Raw genomic sequence first — 17,009 nt, 5'->3', positions numbered from 1 at the left:
TTAATTTATTATAATGTAAGATATAATGTATTAATTTATATCTCATCTTTAATATATATTCATTCAGATCATACTTCTTACCGATTTTGATGAGAGATTCCCATGTAAATATGCTGAAATACACAGATATGTAAAGAAGTTCCTGAAAATTATTTTCTGGCACTGATGATCCGGTTGGTGGTTTTTTTGACTAGAATCTTTTAGGATTATGTTCACAATATTTATAGCTTTCTTTTGCTGTGGAGCTACTCACTTTCAGGAAGGTATATATAGTCTGCTGTGCTTTTAAAAGAACTTACGTGTTTGTTTCAAAATTTCAAAATAAACACATTTAAGGTTTTTGTCACCTCTCAGTCTGCCATGAACTGGAGAAATACACAACTAATAAAACATTGCTTAAAACATCAAACAAAAAAATTATTTAAAAACATTCTGAAAAAAATCTTCAAAGTAGTTTTAAAAACATACCATTTGAACATGAAAGCTGAATACAAAAGGAACTTCTTCAGATTTAAAGGATCAATGGTACAGGGAAGAGGCTTGTCAGCTGAGCTGTTACTGCAGAGAAAATTGTCTGGTGAGACATGAACGGGGCTTTGGCTGAGAATCATGAAGTCCTAAATGGCACCAAATTATCTGGGGCTTTGTGAATCATCATTTATTTTAGGTTACCCTCAGAACTGGAAAAAGTTAATCTTTGTGATGAAAGCCAGTAAGAACAATAATGGAAGTTGTAATCTAAAAAGGGAACTTTTCCAATATTTTAATTGCACACCCTATTGTACTGTGTCCCACTCTTTGGGAAAAGAAAGAAGCCGCCTTGGATCTCAGTTTGAGAGAAAGGCGGAATATACATAAAAATAAATGTCATCAGCTTTTTAAAATTAGGTTTTTGCCCTACCTTCCCATAAGTGCAATTTTTACTTTAAAAATAATTTGATTCAAATATAGAAAGCCTAAAAATTCAAAGACCAACCACAATCACATAACACTTTTATAATAATTATTATAGGACTTGCCATTTTACAAGGTCTGATTCTTTAGCTTTCTCTGCCAAAGACTTGCAGTCTCTAAAAATAGGGACACAATTAAATCCTTCTCTCCTTTTAAAATTAAAGTTTATAACTCTTTAACAGAATTCTAAAAATATAGTAGAATAAGTACAGACATCTAAATTCAACCGTAACAAGTATGTTTTCAATACCTGCGTTTTTTTGCCACAGATTTCCTATCATAATATTCAAACTGATATATAGGACAAAAAAAATAAAATGGGAACAATACCACCTGCAACCACAATATAAGCCTGAGCTGATATTTAAATTCATAAAAATAAACTTTCAATAAATAAATATGTAGAGTTACCCTAAACATGCCTACTGAGGACTAAAGTCAACCACACTCAATGGGGCTTTCTTACAATTTGAGTATTTAGAAAAAAGAGAGCCAAGTCAGTTCTAGACAATAAATCTAGGATTTAAGATATTACAAAATATTTTTTGCAATAATTTTATGGTGTTTTGCTACTTCTGTTGATTCTGAAGAGCTAATTGAAAAATATTACATACTTTTGGAAGATCAGAAAACTAATTATAAACTTTAGAAACCTGCAACACTTAAACCACTGTCCTATTTACATTTAATTGGAAATAAACCTTAATTAGGTAAAGGGACATTTATCTCTTAGTAGATACATAAAGAATTGCCTAATGTCGAAATAGTTCCCTTAAAGTCTTGAGCTATAAATACTGTTTCTCCTGTTGCTCTTAGAGAGTGTTCAGAAATATTTACAATACGGTCCATTTGTTCCTTTTGTTGGACAAAGAGGCTCTTTAATCCCCCAATTTGCTGATCTGCACAGGTGGGCAAGTTGTAAACTCCACATGACTGCATACAGACCAGATTAAAGAACAAGCAATGTTTATAATAACATATAAAGACTACTGACAACAGAGAGATTAGGATTTAGTAAAACAGAATGTATTAGTGCAGACTCATGGAATAAATCCAAGATGCATACAAGATTATATTTGTTTGGCTATCAATTCAGAACGGAATGGCAGAAACGGCTTGACCTTTTTGTTTATTTTTAAAACATCTCTAATATTTTGCTCAGATTATGCAAGACTTCTTCCTTCATTCTGAGAGATAAAATGTACCGTATCTCACCTTTTGGCATGCAGCATTTAGACAGATTTTTGAATTTAACAATTTAATAGCCGGAATTAACATAAAACTATAAAAAAATCATCAGCTCAGATACACTGAGAGATTTTGTTTTGTTTTAAATATTCAACTTGTGTTCCTGTTAGATAAAGCCCATTCTGAAGGGAGAACTCACATAAACTAATAATATTCACATATATGGATGTGCTCCCAATTCTTATTATCTCTTTCATTTTAACTGAATGCAGATAATAAGAATATATTTCCCACAAAGCCCCTGTTAAGTAAAAGGTAAACTAGATTACAAGAGGACTGAACAAATCTACATCACAATTAATTGGACCTGTTCCTGGGCAGAAAAGAGAAAGAAACATGTATTCTTTTTTTACTAACACAGAGAAGGAAGACTCTCAAAAATGTACAGACTGATTTCTTGGTCTGTGCAGAAGGAATTTAATCTATTTATTTATGTATTTATTTAATCTGAATGTCATATTTTAGCTAATAAGTCATGCTAACTGATTTGCAGTATAAGACAAAACAAAGTACACCTAAATTACAGTTGTTATTTTATAAGGTAAAATCAAATATCACATATTAAAAGGAGCACTAATATAAAAGTATTTAAAATCTAATTATCAGATTATGCCCACTAAAAGACCTTTTACTAGCAACCAGTTAATCACCAAAGCCCAGTCTAAATTTATGCCTTCCAGCAGAAGAAATACAGAGAGGGGACTTGCCTAACTGCTGTAAGATTACAGGGTGTATCTACACCAGGCATTGGGCAAACTTCGGCCCTCCAGGTGTTTTGGACTTCAACTCCCACAATTCCTAACACCTGGAGGGCCGAAGTTTGCCCATACTTGATCTACACTCTAAAAATAATGCAGTCAGACACCACTTTAACTGCAATGGCTCAATACTAAGGGGTCCTGGGAGTTGTTGTTTTACAATGTCTTTAGCCTTCTCTGCCAAATAATGCTAGTGCCTCACTAAACTACAAATCCCAGGGTTACACTGCACTGAGCCATGGCAGTTAAAGAGCTGAAAAATTACATTAATTCTACAGCATATATACACCTACAGTCTTTCAGAAAATCTGGGAGAAAGCTGACATTTGAATGATAACAGGAACTGACAAAAGGAAAAGTGACATTTTATGATGCCTGGCACTTTCTGTAATTCATAATCAGAATACCATAATAATTTGCTAGCCTCAGTATGGAAACTCCGATGATACAGCACTAAAAATACTTCATCTTTTTAAATAAGCAAGGCATGTTTATTTTTTCACTAAAAACAAACAGCAGGTGTCTGATAATTGAAATCACCCTTCACCCTATTGCAGAGATTGCTCCCCTTCATATATGAACTCCCCAGTTGCAAGAATTACTGAAAATCCAAGACAGTCAACCATTATTATACCTAATTTGAAATTACCTATTAGACGTGGGGGGGAAATTGAATCCTGGCAAACTATTAGTACAGATATCTCCTTTACAAAGACTGAGAGAAACCTGATGAAACTAGAATATTTTTATGTGATTTGTATAATCTGTATACACTATGGTACTGAACATCAATGTGTTATTATTTATTTTCTATCAAAATATTTACACCTTTGACTGTATCAGATATTGTCAAGGCAGCATATAATAATGCTATACATTTTCAAACAATTTAAAAGGTGAAATAGCAAGATAATCTACAGTCTAAAAATGTATTAAATTATGTAACAAACAAAAGAAAACTGAAACAGTCAGAATTGCTAAGAAATCTGATTTGTTGGAAAATGAGTGTTGTGGTATACACTGCTTAATCACTGATGCTTGGCACTTTCTGCCAACTCAAAGCAGAACAACAAACTAAGTTTGTTTAATGGTTTGTGTAGTGCTACTCTCTTTTCAAGGCAGCATTAAAGGCAGATTAATTAGTAGTTAAACAGATTGCCATTAGAATTTAAATTAACTCAGAATCAATTTCTACTAATATATTAGATTTTGGGTAAAATATAGCTAACATATATTTTATCCTCTTAAAATTAATGGCCAGATATTTTGTTGTTGGTGCTTTTGTCTTAATATCCCTTACATACTACTAATATCAATTAAAATATGTTGTCGAAGGCTTTCATGGCCGGGATCACAGGGTTGTTGTATGTCTTTCGGGCTGTGTGGCCATGTTTCAGAAGCATTCTCTCCTGACGTTTCGCCCACATCTATGGCAGGCATCCTCAGAGGTTGTGAGGTATGGAGAAAACTAAGCAAAGAGGTTAATATATATCTGTGGAAAGTCTAGGGTGAGAGAGGTCAGTGTGAATGTTGTGTAGTTAATCACTTTAATTAGCATTGAAAAGCTTATCTGCTGTCTTCTTCCTGCCTCTGGGGCATCCTTTGTTTAGAGTCGTTAACTGCCCTTGGTTGATTCATGTCTGGAAATCCTCTGTTTTCAGAGTATTGCTTTTTATTTACTGTTCTGATTTTTGAGTTTTTTAATACTGGTAGCCAGATTTTGTTCATTTTCATGGTTTCTTCCTTTCTGTTGAAGTTGTCCACATGCTTGTGGATTTCAATGGCTTCTCTGTGTAGTCTGACATGATAGTTGTTAGAATGGTCCAGCATTTTTGTGTTCTCAAATAGTATTCTGTGTCCAGGCTGGTTCATCAAATGCTCTGCTATGGCTGATTTCTCTGGTTGAATTAGTCTGCAGTGCCTTTCATGTTCTTTGACTCTTGTTTGGGCGCTGCGTAACTTTGACATACGCCAACAGCTGTGCAAATCAGAAGCCCTCCCACCCAGGCTTTACGGACTCCCCAAAATCCACAAGGACTCCATCCCACTCAGACCCATTGTAAGTGCCATTGGATCGCCGACTTACAACCTGGCAAAATTTCTGGCTACACAGCTACAAACCCACATTGGGCTCACTGCACATTATATCAAGGACTCTACACTTTATAGAAAAGATCAGCAACCTCAATCTAAGCACCAAGGACATCCTGATCAGCTTTGATGTGGTGTCCCTTTTTACCAAAGTCCCAGTAGCTGACACCCTCACACTAATCAAACAAAACTTCCCAGAAGACATCACAGCCCTGTTTCACCATTGCCTCACCACTAGCTACTTTCAGTGGGACACTGGATTCTATGAACAGAAGGATGGAGTGGCCATGGGGAGCCCTCTCAGCCCAGTAGTAGCAAATTTCTATATGGAATACTTTGAAAAACAGGCCCTAGAAACAGCACCAAAAAAGCCAACTGTTTGGTTCAGATACGTAGATGACACCTTCACAATTTGGAGCCATGGAGAGGAAGAACTCAGCAAGTTCCTGGACCATCTTAACAGCATCCACCCAAACATCCAATTCACCATGGAAAAAAAAAAGGAAGGAAAACTGCCATTTCTAGATGTTCTGGTCATCCGCAAACCCAATCAACAATTGGGCCACACAGTTTACAGAAAACCTACACACACAGATAGATACCTTCATAAAAACTCCAACCATCACCCAAGTCAAAAAAGGAGCACAATCAAAGCCCTGACAGACCGTGCACAAAGAATCTGCGAACCTCACCTCCTCCAAGGTGAACTCAACCACCTAAACTGGGCTCTACAGGCCAATGGATACTCCACCACAGACATCAGAAGAGCTGCAAGGCCAAGAACAAGCCATGAGAGTCAAGACAAAGATCCACCCAGAGGAAAGGTGTTCTTACCATACATCAAGGGAACTACTGACCGCATAGGGAAGCTGATGAAGAAGCACAACCTACAAACTATCTACAGACCCACGAAGAAAATCCAACAAATGCTACGGTCAGCGAAGGACAAGAGGGATCCTCTCTCTTCTGCAGGAGTCTACCGGATACCATGCAGCTGTGGACAAGTCTACATAGGGACCACCAAACGCAGCGCCCAAACAAGAGTCAAAGAACATGAAAGGCACTGCAGACTAATTCAACCAGAGAAATCAGCCATAGCAGAGCATTTGATGAACCAGCCTGGACACAGAATACTATTTGAGAACACAAAAATGCTGGACCATTCTAACAACTATCATGTCAGACTACACAGAGAAGCCATTGAAATCCACAAGCATGTGGACAACTTCAACAGAAAGGAAGAAACCATGAAAATGAACAAAATCTGGCTACCAGTATTAAAAAACTCAAAAATCAGAACAGTAAATAAAAAGCAATACTCTGAAAACAGAGGATTTCCAGACATGAATCAACCAAGGGCAGTTAACGACTCTAAACAAAGGATGCCCCAGAGGCAGGAAGAAGACAGCAGATAAGCTTTTCAATGCTAATTAAAGTGATTAACTACACAACATTCACACTGACCTCTCTCACCCTAGACTTTCCACAGATATATATTAACCTCTTTGCTTAGTTTTCTCCATACCTCACAACCTCTGAGGATGCCTGCCATAGATGTGGGCGAAACGTCAGGAGAGAATGCTTCTGAAACATGGCCACACAGCCCGAAAGACATACAACAATCAATTAAAATAGTTTTCATGACATTTAATTTGGTCAGTTACAGGATTTTCCTCAAACAAAGCACACATTGGGATATTTTATCCAATATTCACTTACAGCTTTTATACAGCAAAGTTACACCATATTTCAATATAAAGGGAATTTCAAATAATGCATACACAACTTTCCGTAACTTGCAGCAGGGTTTATTGTGTTCCCATAATTACTGCATCCCTTCTAGAGGTATCATTTCTAAAGCTTTTTAAATTTGAAATAAGAAACTTCCATCAAACAGAACTGAGTTATTAAAAAATCCTACTTGGCATAAAATGTTGGATTTTGGTAACTTTCTGGATAATACTGTTACAGAAAAATCAGCTGATTTACCATTAAAAGCTGTTGTTTCATGTGAAGAAAAATCACAGTTATGGCAAATAAGGTAAATGTTCCAGGGTTCTTTGATAATGTAATAATGGGTAAGCGCATACGTCTTTATTTACACCATCGTCTGATGGTTGTAATGTGAGCATTCAATTTAGAATGTGAACTACGTTATACTACATAACATGAAACGTAACTTCACAAACATGCACTTTCAAAAATAGAAAGCCATTCCATTTAAATGTATCAGGTTGCCTGTTTACTCTTTTGCACAAACAAAAGCAGCTGATACTACAAGAAGAAAGACATAAAAAGCCACTGGTTGATCACCCAAAGAAATCGTTTCTTGATAGTAACTTTGCCTCCAAAAAGCAAATAATTAAATGGAGCCTTAAATTTGTTGATACATCCCCGAGGGCATAGTTTATACAGCCAAGAATTACTGGTGATAAATATATAAACCCCATACACACACACTAAGTTGTGCATATTTTCTAAAACCTTAGTGGAAATGGAAACAAAAAAGGATTCTTCCCATTAAGTAAAGAGAAAACGAAATCTTAATGACAAAAAGAGGACACCCCACTTTATGTGCTGATCAAGCAAGACATGACTGGGTTCTGGAGAAACTGTGCAGACATACACTGTAGGATCAATGCAATTGGACATCACTTTAACTGAGCCCCCAGATGGCGTAGTGGACTAAGTGACTTGAAGGTCGGGTTGCTGACCTGAAAGCTGCCAGGTTCGAATCCCACCTGGGGAGAGTGTGGATGAGCTCCCTCTATCAGCTCCAGTTCCATGCGGGGACATGAGAGAAGCCTCCCACAAGGATGGTAAAAACATAAAAAAAAAAAAAACAACATCCGGGCGTCCCCTGGGCAACATCCTTGCAGACGGCCAATTCTCTCACTCCAGAAGCAACTCCAGTTGCTCCTGACACGAAAAAAAAATCACTTTAACTGCCATGGCTCAATGCTATGGAACCCTGGGAGTTGTAGTTTTACAAAGTGTTCAGCAGTCTCGGCCTAAGAGTGCTGGTGCCTCACCAAACTACAAGTCCTAGGATTCCACAGTATTGAGCTATGGCAGCCAAAGTGGGGTCAAACTGCATTAATTTGACAGTTTAGATCAGTTTTCCAATCTGTGTCACAACACATTCAGTGTGTCAGATGCAGTATGTTGGTGTGTCACGCAAATGTAATGAGAAACCTCTGAATCTAAGTAAAATAAATAAATAAATAAACAAACAAACTTTATTTATACCCCACCACCATCTCCCAGAGGAACTTGGGCAACTCACAAAGCATTCAAAAGTGAGTTGCTGGTCATGGTGTTCCTTACAGAAGTGTGAGAGTTGAAGTCCAAAACAGCTGGAAGGCCCAGGTTTGCACCCCAGGTGATGCAAATGTCTACTCTGTCTGCCTTCCAAAGCATTGTTACCAATGAACAATGCAGAAAAAATGAAATGCAAAGATACAGAATGGGGGATGCCTGGCTTGACAGCAGCACGTGTAAAAAAGATCTTGGAGTCCTCGTGGACAAGTTAAACATGAGCCAACCATGTGATGCAGCGGCTAAAAAAGTCAATAGAATTTTGGCCTGCATAAATAAGAGTCTAGTGTCTAGATCCAGGGAAGCCATGCTATCCCCCTATTCTGCCTTGGTCAGACCACACTCCGTGTCCAATTCTGGGCAACACAATTTAAGGGAGATGCTGACAAGCTAGAATGTGTCCAGAGGAGGGCGACTAAAATTATCAAGGATCTGAAGTACAAGTCCTATGAGGAGCGGCTTAAAGAGCTGGGCATGTTTAGCCTGTAGAAGAGAAGGCTGAGAGGAGACATGGTGAGAGCCATGTATAAACATGTCAGGTGAAGTCATAGGGAGGAAGGAGAAGGCTTGTTTTCTGCTGCCCTGGTCGAGGCGGAACAATGGCTTCAAACTACAGGAAAGCAGATTCCACCTGAACATTAGGAAGAACTTCCTTGCTGTGAGAGCTGTTCAGCAATGTTCAGCGTGTGGTGGAGGCTCCTTTTTTGGAGGCTTTTAAGCAGAGGCTGGATGGCCATCTGTCAGGGGTGCTTGTGATTTTCCTGCTTCTTGGCAGAGGGTTGGACTAGATGGCCCACAAGGTCTCTTCCAACTCTGAAAGAGACATTCTGGATTTGTTACAAGTATAGATGGCATCCACTATGTGCCAGAGTGTGCTCTCAAACAAGGAACATACAGGGTTGTTGCGTGTTTTCCGGGCTGTATGGCCATGTTCCAGAAGTGGAACATGGCCATACAGCCTGGAAAACACACAACAACCCTGTGATCCCGGCCATGAAAGCCTTCAACAACACAAGGAGCATACATGTATTTGCCATTTCTCACCATATCCATGACACTGAAGAAACCAGTGATGCCCTGCTGATGAATTAGCTGCTTCCCAAAGCCACCGAAAAACCAGCCAAATATTATTCTATGGTTCTATGAATATCTAACAAAAGGCATCAGATCTTTTCAGCCTGTGGAGAAGTTAGGAGCAGAAAAACTAAAATCCCAGCAAGAAATAATGGGCATAATAATGGGCATGTGACATCCCAAATGGATGTGTTTTAACCAAAGCATGGCATGACTGAATTTTGAAGAAACTCTATCCTCATATTTTAACAACTGTGTGTTCTTTAAAGACTCACAACCACGATGCCTATGCCACGCTCACATCCAGGGGTGCATCCACACTATAGACCAGGCATGGACAAACTTGGGTTCAAGTTTGCCCATGCCTGCGCTATAGAGTAGATAGACAAACATTCAATAAAGCATTTCAAAATCTACTAGAAACTAAACTTAACAAGATGTCCCAGAAATTATTGGATGCCTGGAACTGCAGATAGCAGCTACACGGTTGTATTGGCTATTAGGAATGGTGGGAGTTGGAGTCCAAAACACTTGGAAGGCCCAAGTTTGCCCATGCCTGCTATAGACTAAATGCAGTTTGACAGCACTTTAATTACCAGAGTTGAATGCTATGGAATTGGGAGAGTTGACATTTCATCACATTTACTAAATTCCACTGAGTGCTGCACTTAAAATCCGGGAAGCCACTATTCTCATCACATTATCATTATCATTGTTGTTGTTATTGTTATTATTATGCCATGTCTACATGTTGTGCAGTCCTGGGAGTTATAGTTTCCCAAGGTCCATGCCCTTCTCTTGCTGCATTTACAGTATGGAATGAATGCCCTTGCACCCTACTTTAAATGCCATGGCTCTGTGCAATGGAGCCCTCCTGGGAGTTATAGCTTCCCAAGGTCCATACACTTCTCTTGGTGCATTTACAGTATGGAATGAATGCCCTTGCACCCTACTTTAAATGCCATGGCTCTGTGCAATGGAGCCCTCCTGGGAGTTATAGCTTCCCAAGGTCCATACACTTCTCTTGGTGCATTTACAGTATGGAATGAATGCCCTTGCACCCCACTTTAAATGGCATGGCTCTGTGCAATGAAGCCCGTCTGGGAGTTATAGTTTCCCAAGGTCCATACACTTCTCTTGGTGCATTTATAGTATGGAATGAATGCCCTTGCACCCTACTTTAAATGCCATGGCTCTGTGCAATGGAGCCCGTCTGGGAGTTATAGTTTCCCAAGGTCCATACACTTCTCTTGGTGCATTTATAGTATGGAATGAATGCCCTTGCACCCTACTTTAAATGCCATGGCTCTGTGCAATGGAGCCCTCCTGGGAGTTATAGTTTCCCAATGTTCACACCCTTCTCTGTGGGGAGCCAAGAGGTGACGAAGGTAGGGAAATCATTCGTTTCATTTAAAAACGGAGTAAGACTGAGTTCTACCCTTCCCTGCTTCAATGTGATGAAGCTGTTGGACAAGACTGAAACCTCTTGCTGACTTTTGGCCCAACCTGCTCTGCCAGAGAATGCCAGAGAACTCCCAGGGTTTCAGAGTCAAACCACCTTCATTCTACACCGCTAGGCTGAGGGGGAAAAGGAAAGGGCCTGAGGCTGTTAGGAATGGTGGGAGTTGAAGTCCAAAACACCTGAAGGCAGGGCCCAAGTTTGCCCATGCCTGTTCTACACCCTCGACGGGACATGGTTCCTCCTCAGGCGCCTCCCGCCTTTTGTCCCCAAAGTTAGGGACTCTTGGCGATCCCTTCCTCCAGACGCCAACTTTCCTCGGGACGTCCCTCTCTCTCCCTCGCTGTCTCTCGGAATGGCGGCGGGAAGAGGCGCCTCGGTACTTTTTCCTCCCACCCCAGCCTCACCCAGTTCAACAGGTAGCGGGGGGGAAAGAGAAAGAAGGCAAGAAGGGACTCCCTTCTCGCTCTTTCTCTTCAGGATTCCCCTCCCAACTCCTGAGGAGTCCCGACTTCGGCGCTTACCTTTCCGCCATGTCGCCTCCCTCCCGGGCCTCCTCCTCTGGCTGGGCGAGGAAGGCTGAGGGAGAGGGAGAGGGACGGGATCAGGATGTGAAACCCGATCCCTCCCCGGCTTCGTGTGGAGCCAAAGCGGCGCTGCCCAGGCCCTCTGGCGGGGAAAGGCCCGCTCGGCCCCGCGGGGGGAGGAAGTGCAGGGAGAGAGGAGAGGAGGGAGAAGAAGAGCCTGCCCATGACTTTTTTCTCCAATGCACGCCTATCATAGCAGAAAGTTTTTAACAAAGATCCTGTAGTGCAGGGGTCCTCAAACTTTTTAAGTGGGGGGCTAGTTCATGGTCCCTCAGACTGTTGAGGGGCCGAATTATCATTTGATAAAAAAAAACAAAACAAAAAACAAATTCCTATGCACATGTCTTATTGCAAAAAAAAATCCCCAACAACAATTATTTATTTATTTATTTGCTATATTTGTACCCCATCCTCTCTCACCCCGAAGGGGACTCAGAGCGACTTACAAGTTTTATGTACATACAATATATTATATTATTAGCACAGCACGATATTAGCTATATATTACTATATTGTACTATACCAATATACTGTGATATTATTAGAAATATTACATTTAATATATAATATATAATTCATAGAATCATAGAATAGTAGAGTTGGAAGAGACCTCATGGGCCATCCAGTCCAACCCCCTGCCAAATACAGTAGGGGCTCACTTATCCAAGCTAAACGGGCCGGCAGAAGCTTGGATAAGCGAATATCTTGGATAATAAGGAGGGATTAAGGAAAAGCCTATTAAACATCAAATTAGGTTATGATTTTACAAATTAAGCAACAAAACATCATGTTATACAACAAATTTGACAGAAAAAGTAGTTCAGTGCGCAGTAATGTTATGTTGTAATTACTGTATTTATGAATTTAGCACCAAAATATCATGATATATTGAAAATAGTGACTACAAAAATGGCATGGTATTACAGTAGAATCTCACTTATCCAAGCCTTGCTTATCCAAGCCTCTGGATAATCCAAGCCATATCTTATGGGATTTAAATTGTATTTTTTATGTTTTGAGACACTTTGAGTCAGGCACAAGAGAGGAAATTGGGTTATAAATAAATATGATAACAACAACAATAATACTTCTATCTTTCATTCTATTTTAATATTTATATCTTGTAGATTTTAAATTGTATTGGGTTTTGAATGTTGTGAGCCACTTCCAGACTTATTTAAGAGAGCAAAGCAGGATAAATATAAATATAAATGTAATAATAATAATAATAATAATAATAACAACAGTTCTATCTTTAATAATGTTTTACTATTTACATCTTGGAAGTTTTAAATCATATTATTTAATGTTGTGAGCTGCTTCGAATCTCATTAAAAGAAGAAAGCAAGGTATAAATAAATATAATAATAACCATAATAACAACAATAGAATTTAGAATTACGATCCATGTGGATAAACTGTGAGTAAAAGGCAAATGGTAATTGTTTAATCTACAATTAAATTATACTTATGCAACTTTATTCTGATCACCCCAGGACCAGTTAATAAATAATAAGCACAAATTGATTATCCCTTTTCCAAAATGCTTGGATCAGACGTGTTTTGGATTTTGGATTATCTGTATTTGTATATAATGAGATATCACAGAGATGGGATCCAAGGCGAAACATAACATTCATTTTGTTTCATGCACACCTTAAACATTGTATACATTTTAAACATGGTTTTGTGCATGAAACAAAGTTTGTGTACATTGAACCATCAGAACATTTGTTTTGTAAAAGAGCCAGCATGGCGGTGTGGTCTTAGCATTGGACTATGACTTGGAGACCAGGGTTCAAATCACCACCCAGTCATGGGAATCCACTGAGTATATTTTGGACAAGTCACAATTTCTCAGCCAGAGAAAAGCAAAGACAACCCCCTAGTGAAAGTATCTTACCAAGAGAACTTTATTATGGCTTTGTGACTTAGAGACATCCACAAGCTGGAAATGACTTGAAATTAAGCAACCCCACTGCAACTTCTTTTCTACCTCTGTAAAGTATTTATACCTGAATGACAAATACAGCGTGAAGGATAGTGTCTTTAGGAAGCCTAAAAGGAAATTGTACAGAAACTCGCTAATTCAAAACAGATGATAGTAATGCTGGCTTATATCTTCTTCTAAACTAACAAGGCATAAATGGCCTTGAACAAATTGTTCAGCAGCTAATTATCTCCCTTTAGAAAGTGTGGCCTCATTTCAAATTTAATACAATTGCAGCCCCTGGTGGCAGTTTTCAGTGAAAGGGGAAATCTTAGCATTTTGAAGCATCAGTAAAGGTATTTCAGCTAATTGATCAGTGTGTGTATGTTTGCCTTAAGGTCATCCATCCATTTGTTTCACAGGGCTTTCTTGGGAAAGGGATATTAAAAGATGGTTTGGTCAGTTCCTTCTTCTGCACATTATATCAATTGGTAGTTTCCCATCTAAGTACTAACCAGGGCTGACCATACATTACTTCCAAGATCAGATCCGATCCAATGCTTTAAGATACAGATCTACTTGCAGCATATTCTGTCACGATAAACTTTAAAAAATATATTCTAACAAGAGTGTTTTGATCGTAGTTTTCCTGCATAGCAGCAGGTTGCAATTGGTGTCATGTGTGATCTTTTCCAGCTCTGTGATTCTATGATTCCAGCAATGTTTGTCAAAATAGCAGAGCCCTGGGACATTTATTATATTTAATCTTTTCTGGATGACAGGCCACTTCAATGTATACATTGGAGACCATCTAAACTGCACAACTCACACTCCCAGTATTAAAGGGCATCAAAGGCAACTCCCCCTGAACAAATGTTGCCAAGAAAAAAAAAACCTTTATAGTTTCTTCTGAGGACACCATATGTTAAAAAAATACTTGAGGTATACAACAGTACTTATTAAACATTTTTCTCATTAGCTAGAGCTACATACAATGTGGCAAATACTTTGGACAAAGTATCCTGTTTATTATTATTTGCTTACAGCATCAACTAAGAAAACCTGAAAACAGGACACATGCTCTTCTAATAATTAAAAGGGCTCATGAGAGAGATGAAGGCATTGGCATTTATGAGGTCATCTAGGGACAGAGATAGACTTATTAGAAGACTAAGCAGTACATCAAAGTAGTTACACTGTTGTCTATATATATAAAAATATAATGTGCGTTTTATTATGGAGTAAACAACAAAACCACTGAACCAAATCACACCAAATTTGGCCACAAAAGACATAGTCATCCAAATTATGTCTTTCAAACAAAAAAACCCCTAGAACAATAAAGTCTAAATTAGAGGACCAGGAAAAGCCATTTTCCGCCCTAAATGTCAGTTAGAAGGGTATGCCCCGCCCACTTCATCTCCTAGCAACCCACTCAGCAACAATGGAGCTCAGGGCTTCTTCAATCAGGTCTCTTCCACACTGCCTAAAAATACAGATTATCTGATTTGAACTGGATTATATGACAGTGTGGACTCAAGGCCCTTACACACACCCATATAACCCAGAATGCCAAGGCAGATAATCTGCAGTATCTGTTTTGAACTGGATTATCTTGAGTCCACACTGCCATATAATCCACCTCAGTGTGGATTTTATACAGCTGTGTAGAAGGGGCCTCATATAATCCAGGTCTAAGCAGATAATATAAGATTATAAATATATAATAATTACTGTGGTTTAATAATAATACAGAACAATATAATCTCAAAATTCAGGACAGTAAATAAAGAGCAACACTCTGAAAACAGGAAATTCCAGAAAGTAAACAACCAGGGCCAGCTAAGACCTCCCAACAAAGGATTCCTCCAGGCAGGAAGGAACATGTAAAACATACAAGGCCATTAAATGTTAATCAAGGTGGCTAATTGTAGCATTCATACTTGCCACACCGAGGCTATTAATTGCTATTCAACCTGGCCAACCAAGAATTCCACAAGGTAGAAAGCGGCCGGGCTTGCAAGCAGCAAGGCTATTCAGTGCTGTTCAACCTGGCCAACCAAGATTTCCCCTAGATAGAAAACCCACAGGCTTTGAAACCATGAGGCTATTCCATCCCATTCAACCTGGCTATTCCATCCCATTCAACATAGGATGGTCCTATGTACAAAGCGGCCAGGCTGTGAAGCAGCAAGGCTATTCAGTACAATTCAACCTGGCCAACCAAGATTTCCCTAGATAGAAAACCCTCAGGTCTTGAAGCCACGAGGCTACTCTGTCCTATTCAACCTGTCCCCTATATAGAAAGCGGCCAGGCTTTGAAGCAGCAAGGCTATTCAGTGCAATTCAAATTAGCCAAAAAAACATTCCCCTAGAACGCAAGTACCCAGCCTTCCAAGCAGCAAGCCTATTCCATTGTATTCCAGCTCACCAAACAAGGATTCGCATAAGAAGAAAACGGCCAGGCTTTGAGGCTGCAAGGCTATTCACTGCTATTCCACCTGATCAACAAATTATTCCCATAAGCCACAGCAACGTGTGGCCAGGCACAGCTAGTTTGGTATAGAATCATAGAGTTGGAAGAGACCTCGTGGGCCATCCAGTCCAACCCCCTGCCAAGAAGCAGGAAAACCACATTGAAAGCACCCCCGATAGATGACCATCCAGCCTCTGCTTAAAAGCCTCCAAAGAAAGAGCCTCCACCATCTTGTATAAATGTCACATAAGATTATTTGTACATTTATCCCCTTAACTGGGATAATAAATATGTTTTATCTGTTCTACACCATCCAATTATCTAATTATTTTAGCAGGAATCATGCAAAACAAACGGCATGTTAAGATTTATTTATAAAGTGCCATCAATCTGAGTGGTACTTTAGCACATACAGTAAGACATTAAACTACACTATACACTGTGATATAAATTACATTACTGTGGCCTAATATTTCAATGAGCTGATCAATAAGATGCAATATATGCTTCTACTGATTGTGTAAAATTCAAAATTGATACTTGAAACCTATTAGTAGTCACAACCAAAGAAGACCCACTGCATCAGTTAGCTTTATCTATTTCTTGATTAAACATCTAACATTTGATTCAATGGGTGTAATCTTGTCAGAATTACTCAATAGGATTCAGGACATAGCATCACTTGTCCTGCTCTGTCTAAAACTCCTGGGACACAATATCAAGGCATCTCCTTTAATTTGACAGAAGGAGGTCTTGGGAGGAAGACTTAGGTAATGGGAACTAGATGGAGAATCTATTTTTTATCCAGTAACTCAACACTAGGCTTACGTAGATAAATTAAATTAGTATAAGAACAAGGACAAAAAGAGAAGCAACTCAAATGGAATGCAATGGTAGTAGTTTCCCCCTATCTCATATTGTTGCTTTTTGGACATCTAAATCCATATGAATGTGATGAGGCTGGAGGAACAAAGATTTTGGGAAGGTATGCACTAGAATATGATGACAGCAAGCAAGATCATAAAGGGCTCTGCAAGGATCCTGTGCTGAATCTGGAACTGGGCACTGAAGTAATGTAGAAATTTTAGATATGGACATAATGTAATCAAAACAG

The 17,009-nt window shown here is 39.0% G+C and overlaps 1 protein-coding gene across 4 annotated transcripts in view; it reads right to left on the bottom strand.

The window, feature by feature from the left end:
- LOC100559261 (rho GTPase-activating protein 39) overlaps window positions 1-11,584 on the bottom strand; it is a 121,646-nt gene extending 110,062 nt beyond the window's left edge. For 3 of the 4 annotated variants that reach the window (XM_062978771.1, XM_062978772.1, XM_008109958.3), the window contains exon 1: window positions 11,427-11,584. In XM_062978771.1, the coding sequence (XP_062834841.1) occupies window positions 11,427-11,437 (11 nt within the window). In that variant the 5' untranslated portion in view covers window positions 11,438-11,584. The remainder of the gene's footprint in view (window positions 1-11,426) is intronic. The other variant, XM_008109959.3, reaches the window with a different exon arrangement.
- Between the last annotated feature and the right edge of the window lie 5,425 nt (window positions 11,585-17,009).

Source organism: Anolis carolinensis, chromosome 4 (genome assembly GCF_035594765.1).
Source record: "Anolis carolinensis isolate JA03-04 chromosome 4, rAnoCar3.1.pri, whole genome shotgun sequence".
NCBI classification, from domain to species: domain Eukaryota; kingdom Metazoa; phylum Chordata; class Lepidosauria; order Squamata; family Dactyloidae; genus Anolis; species Anolis carolinensis.
This window is presented reverse-complemented; position numbering and strand designations above follow the sequence as displayed.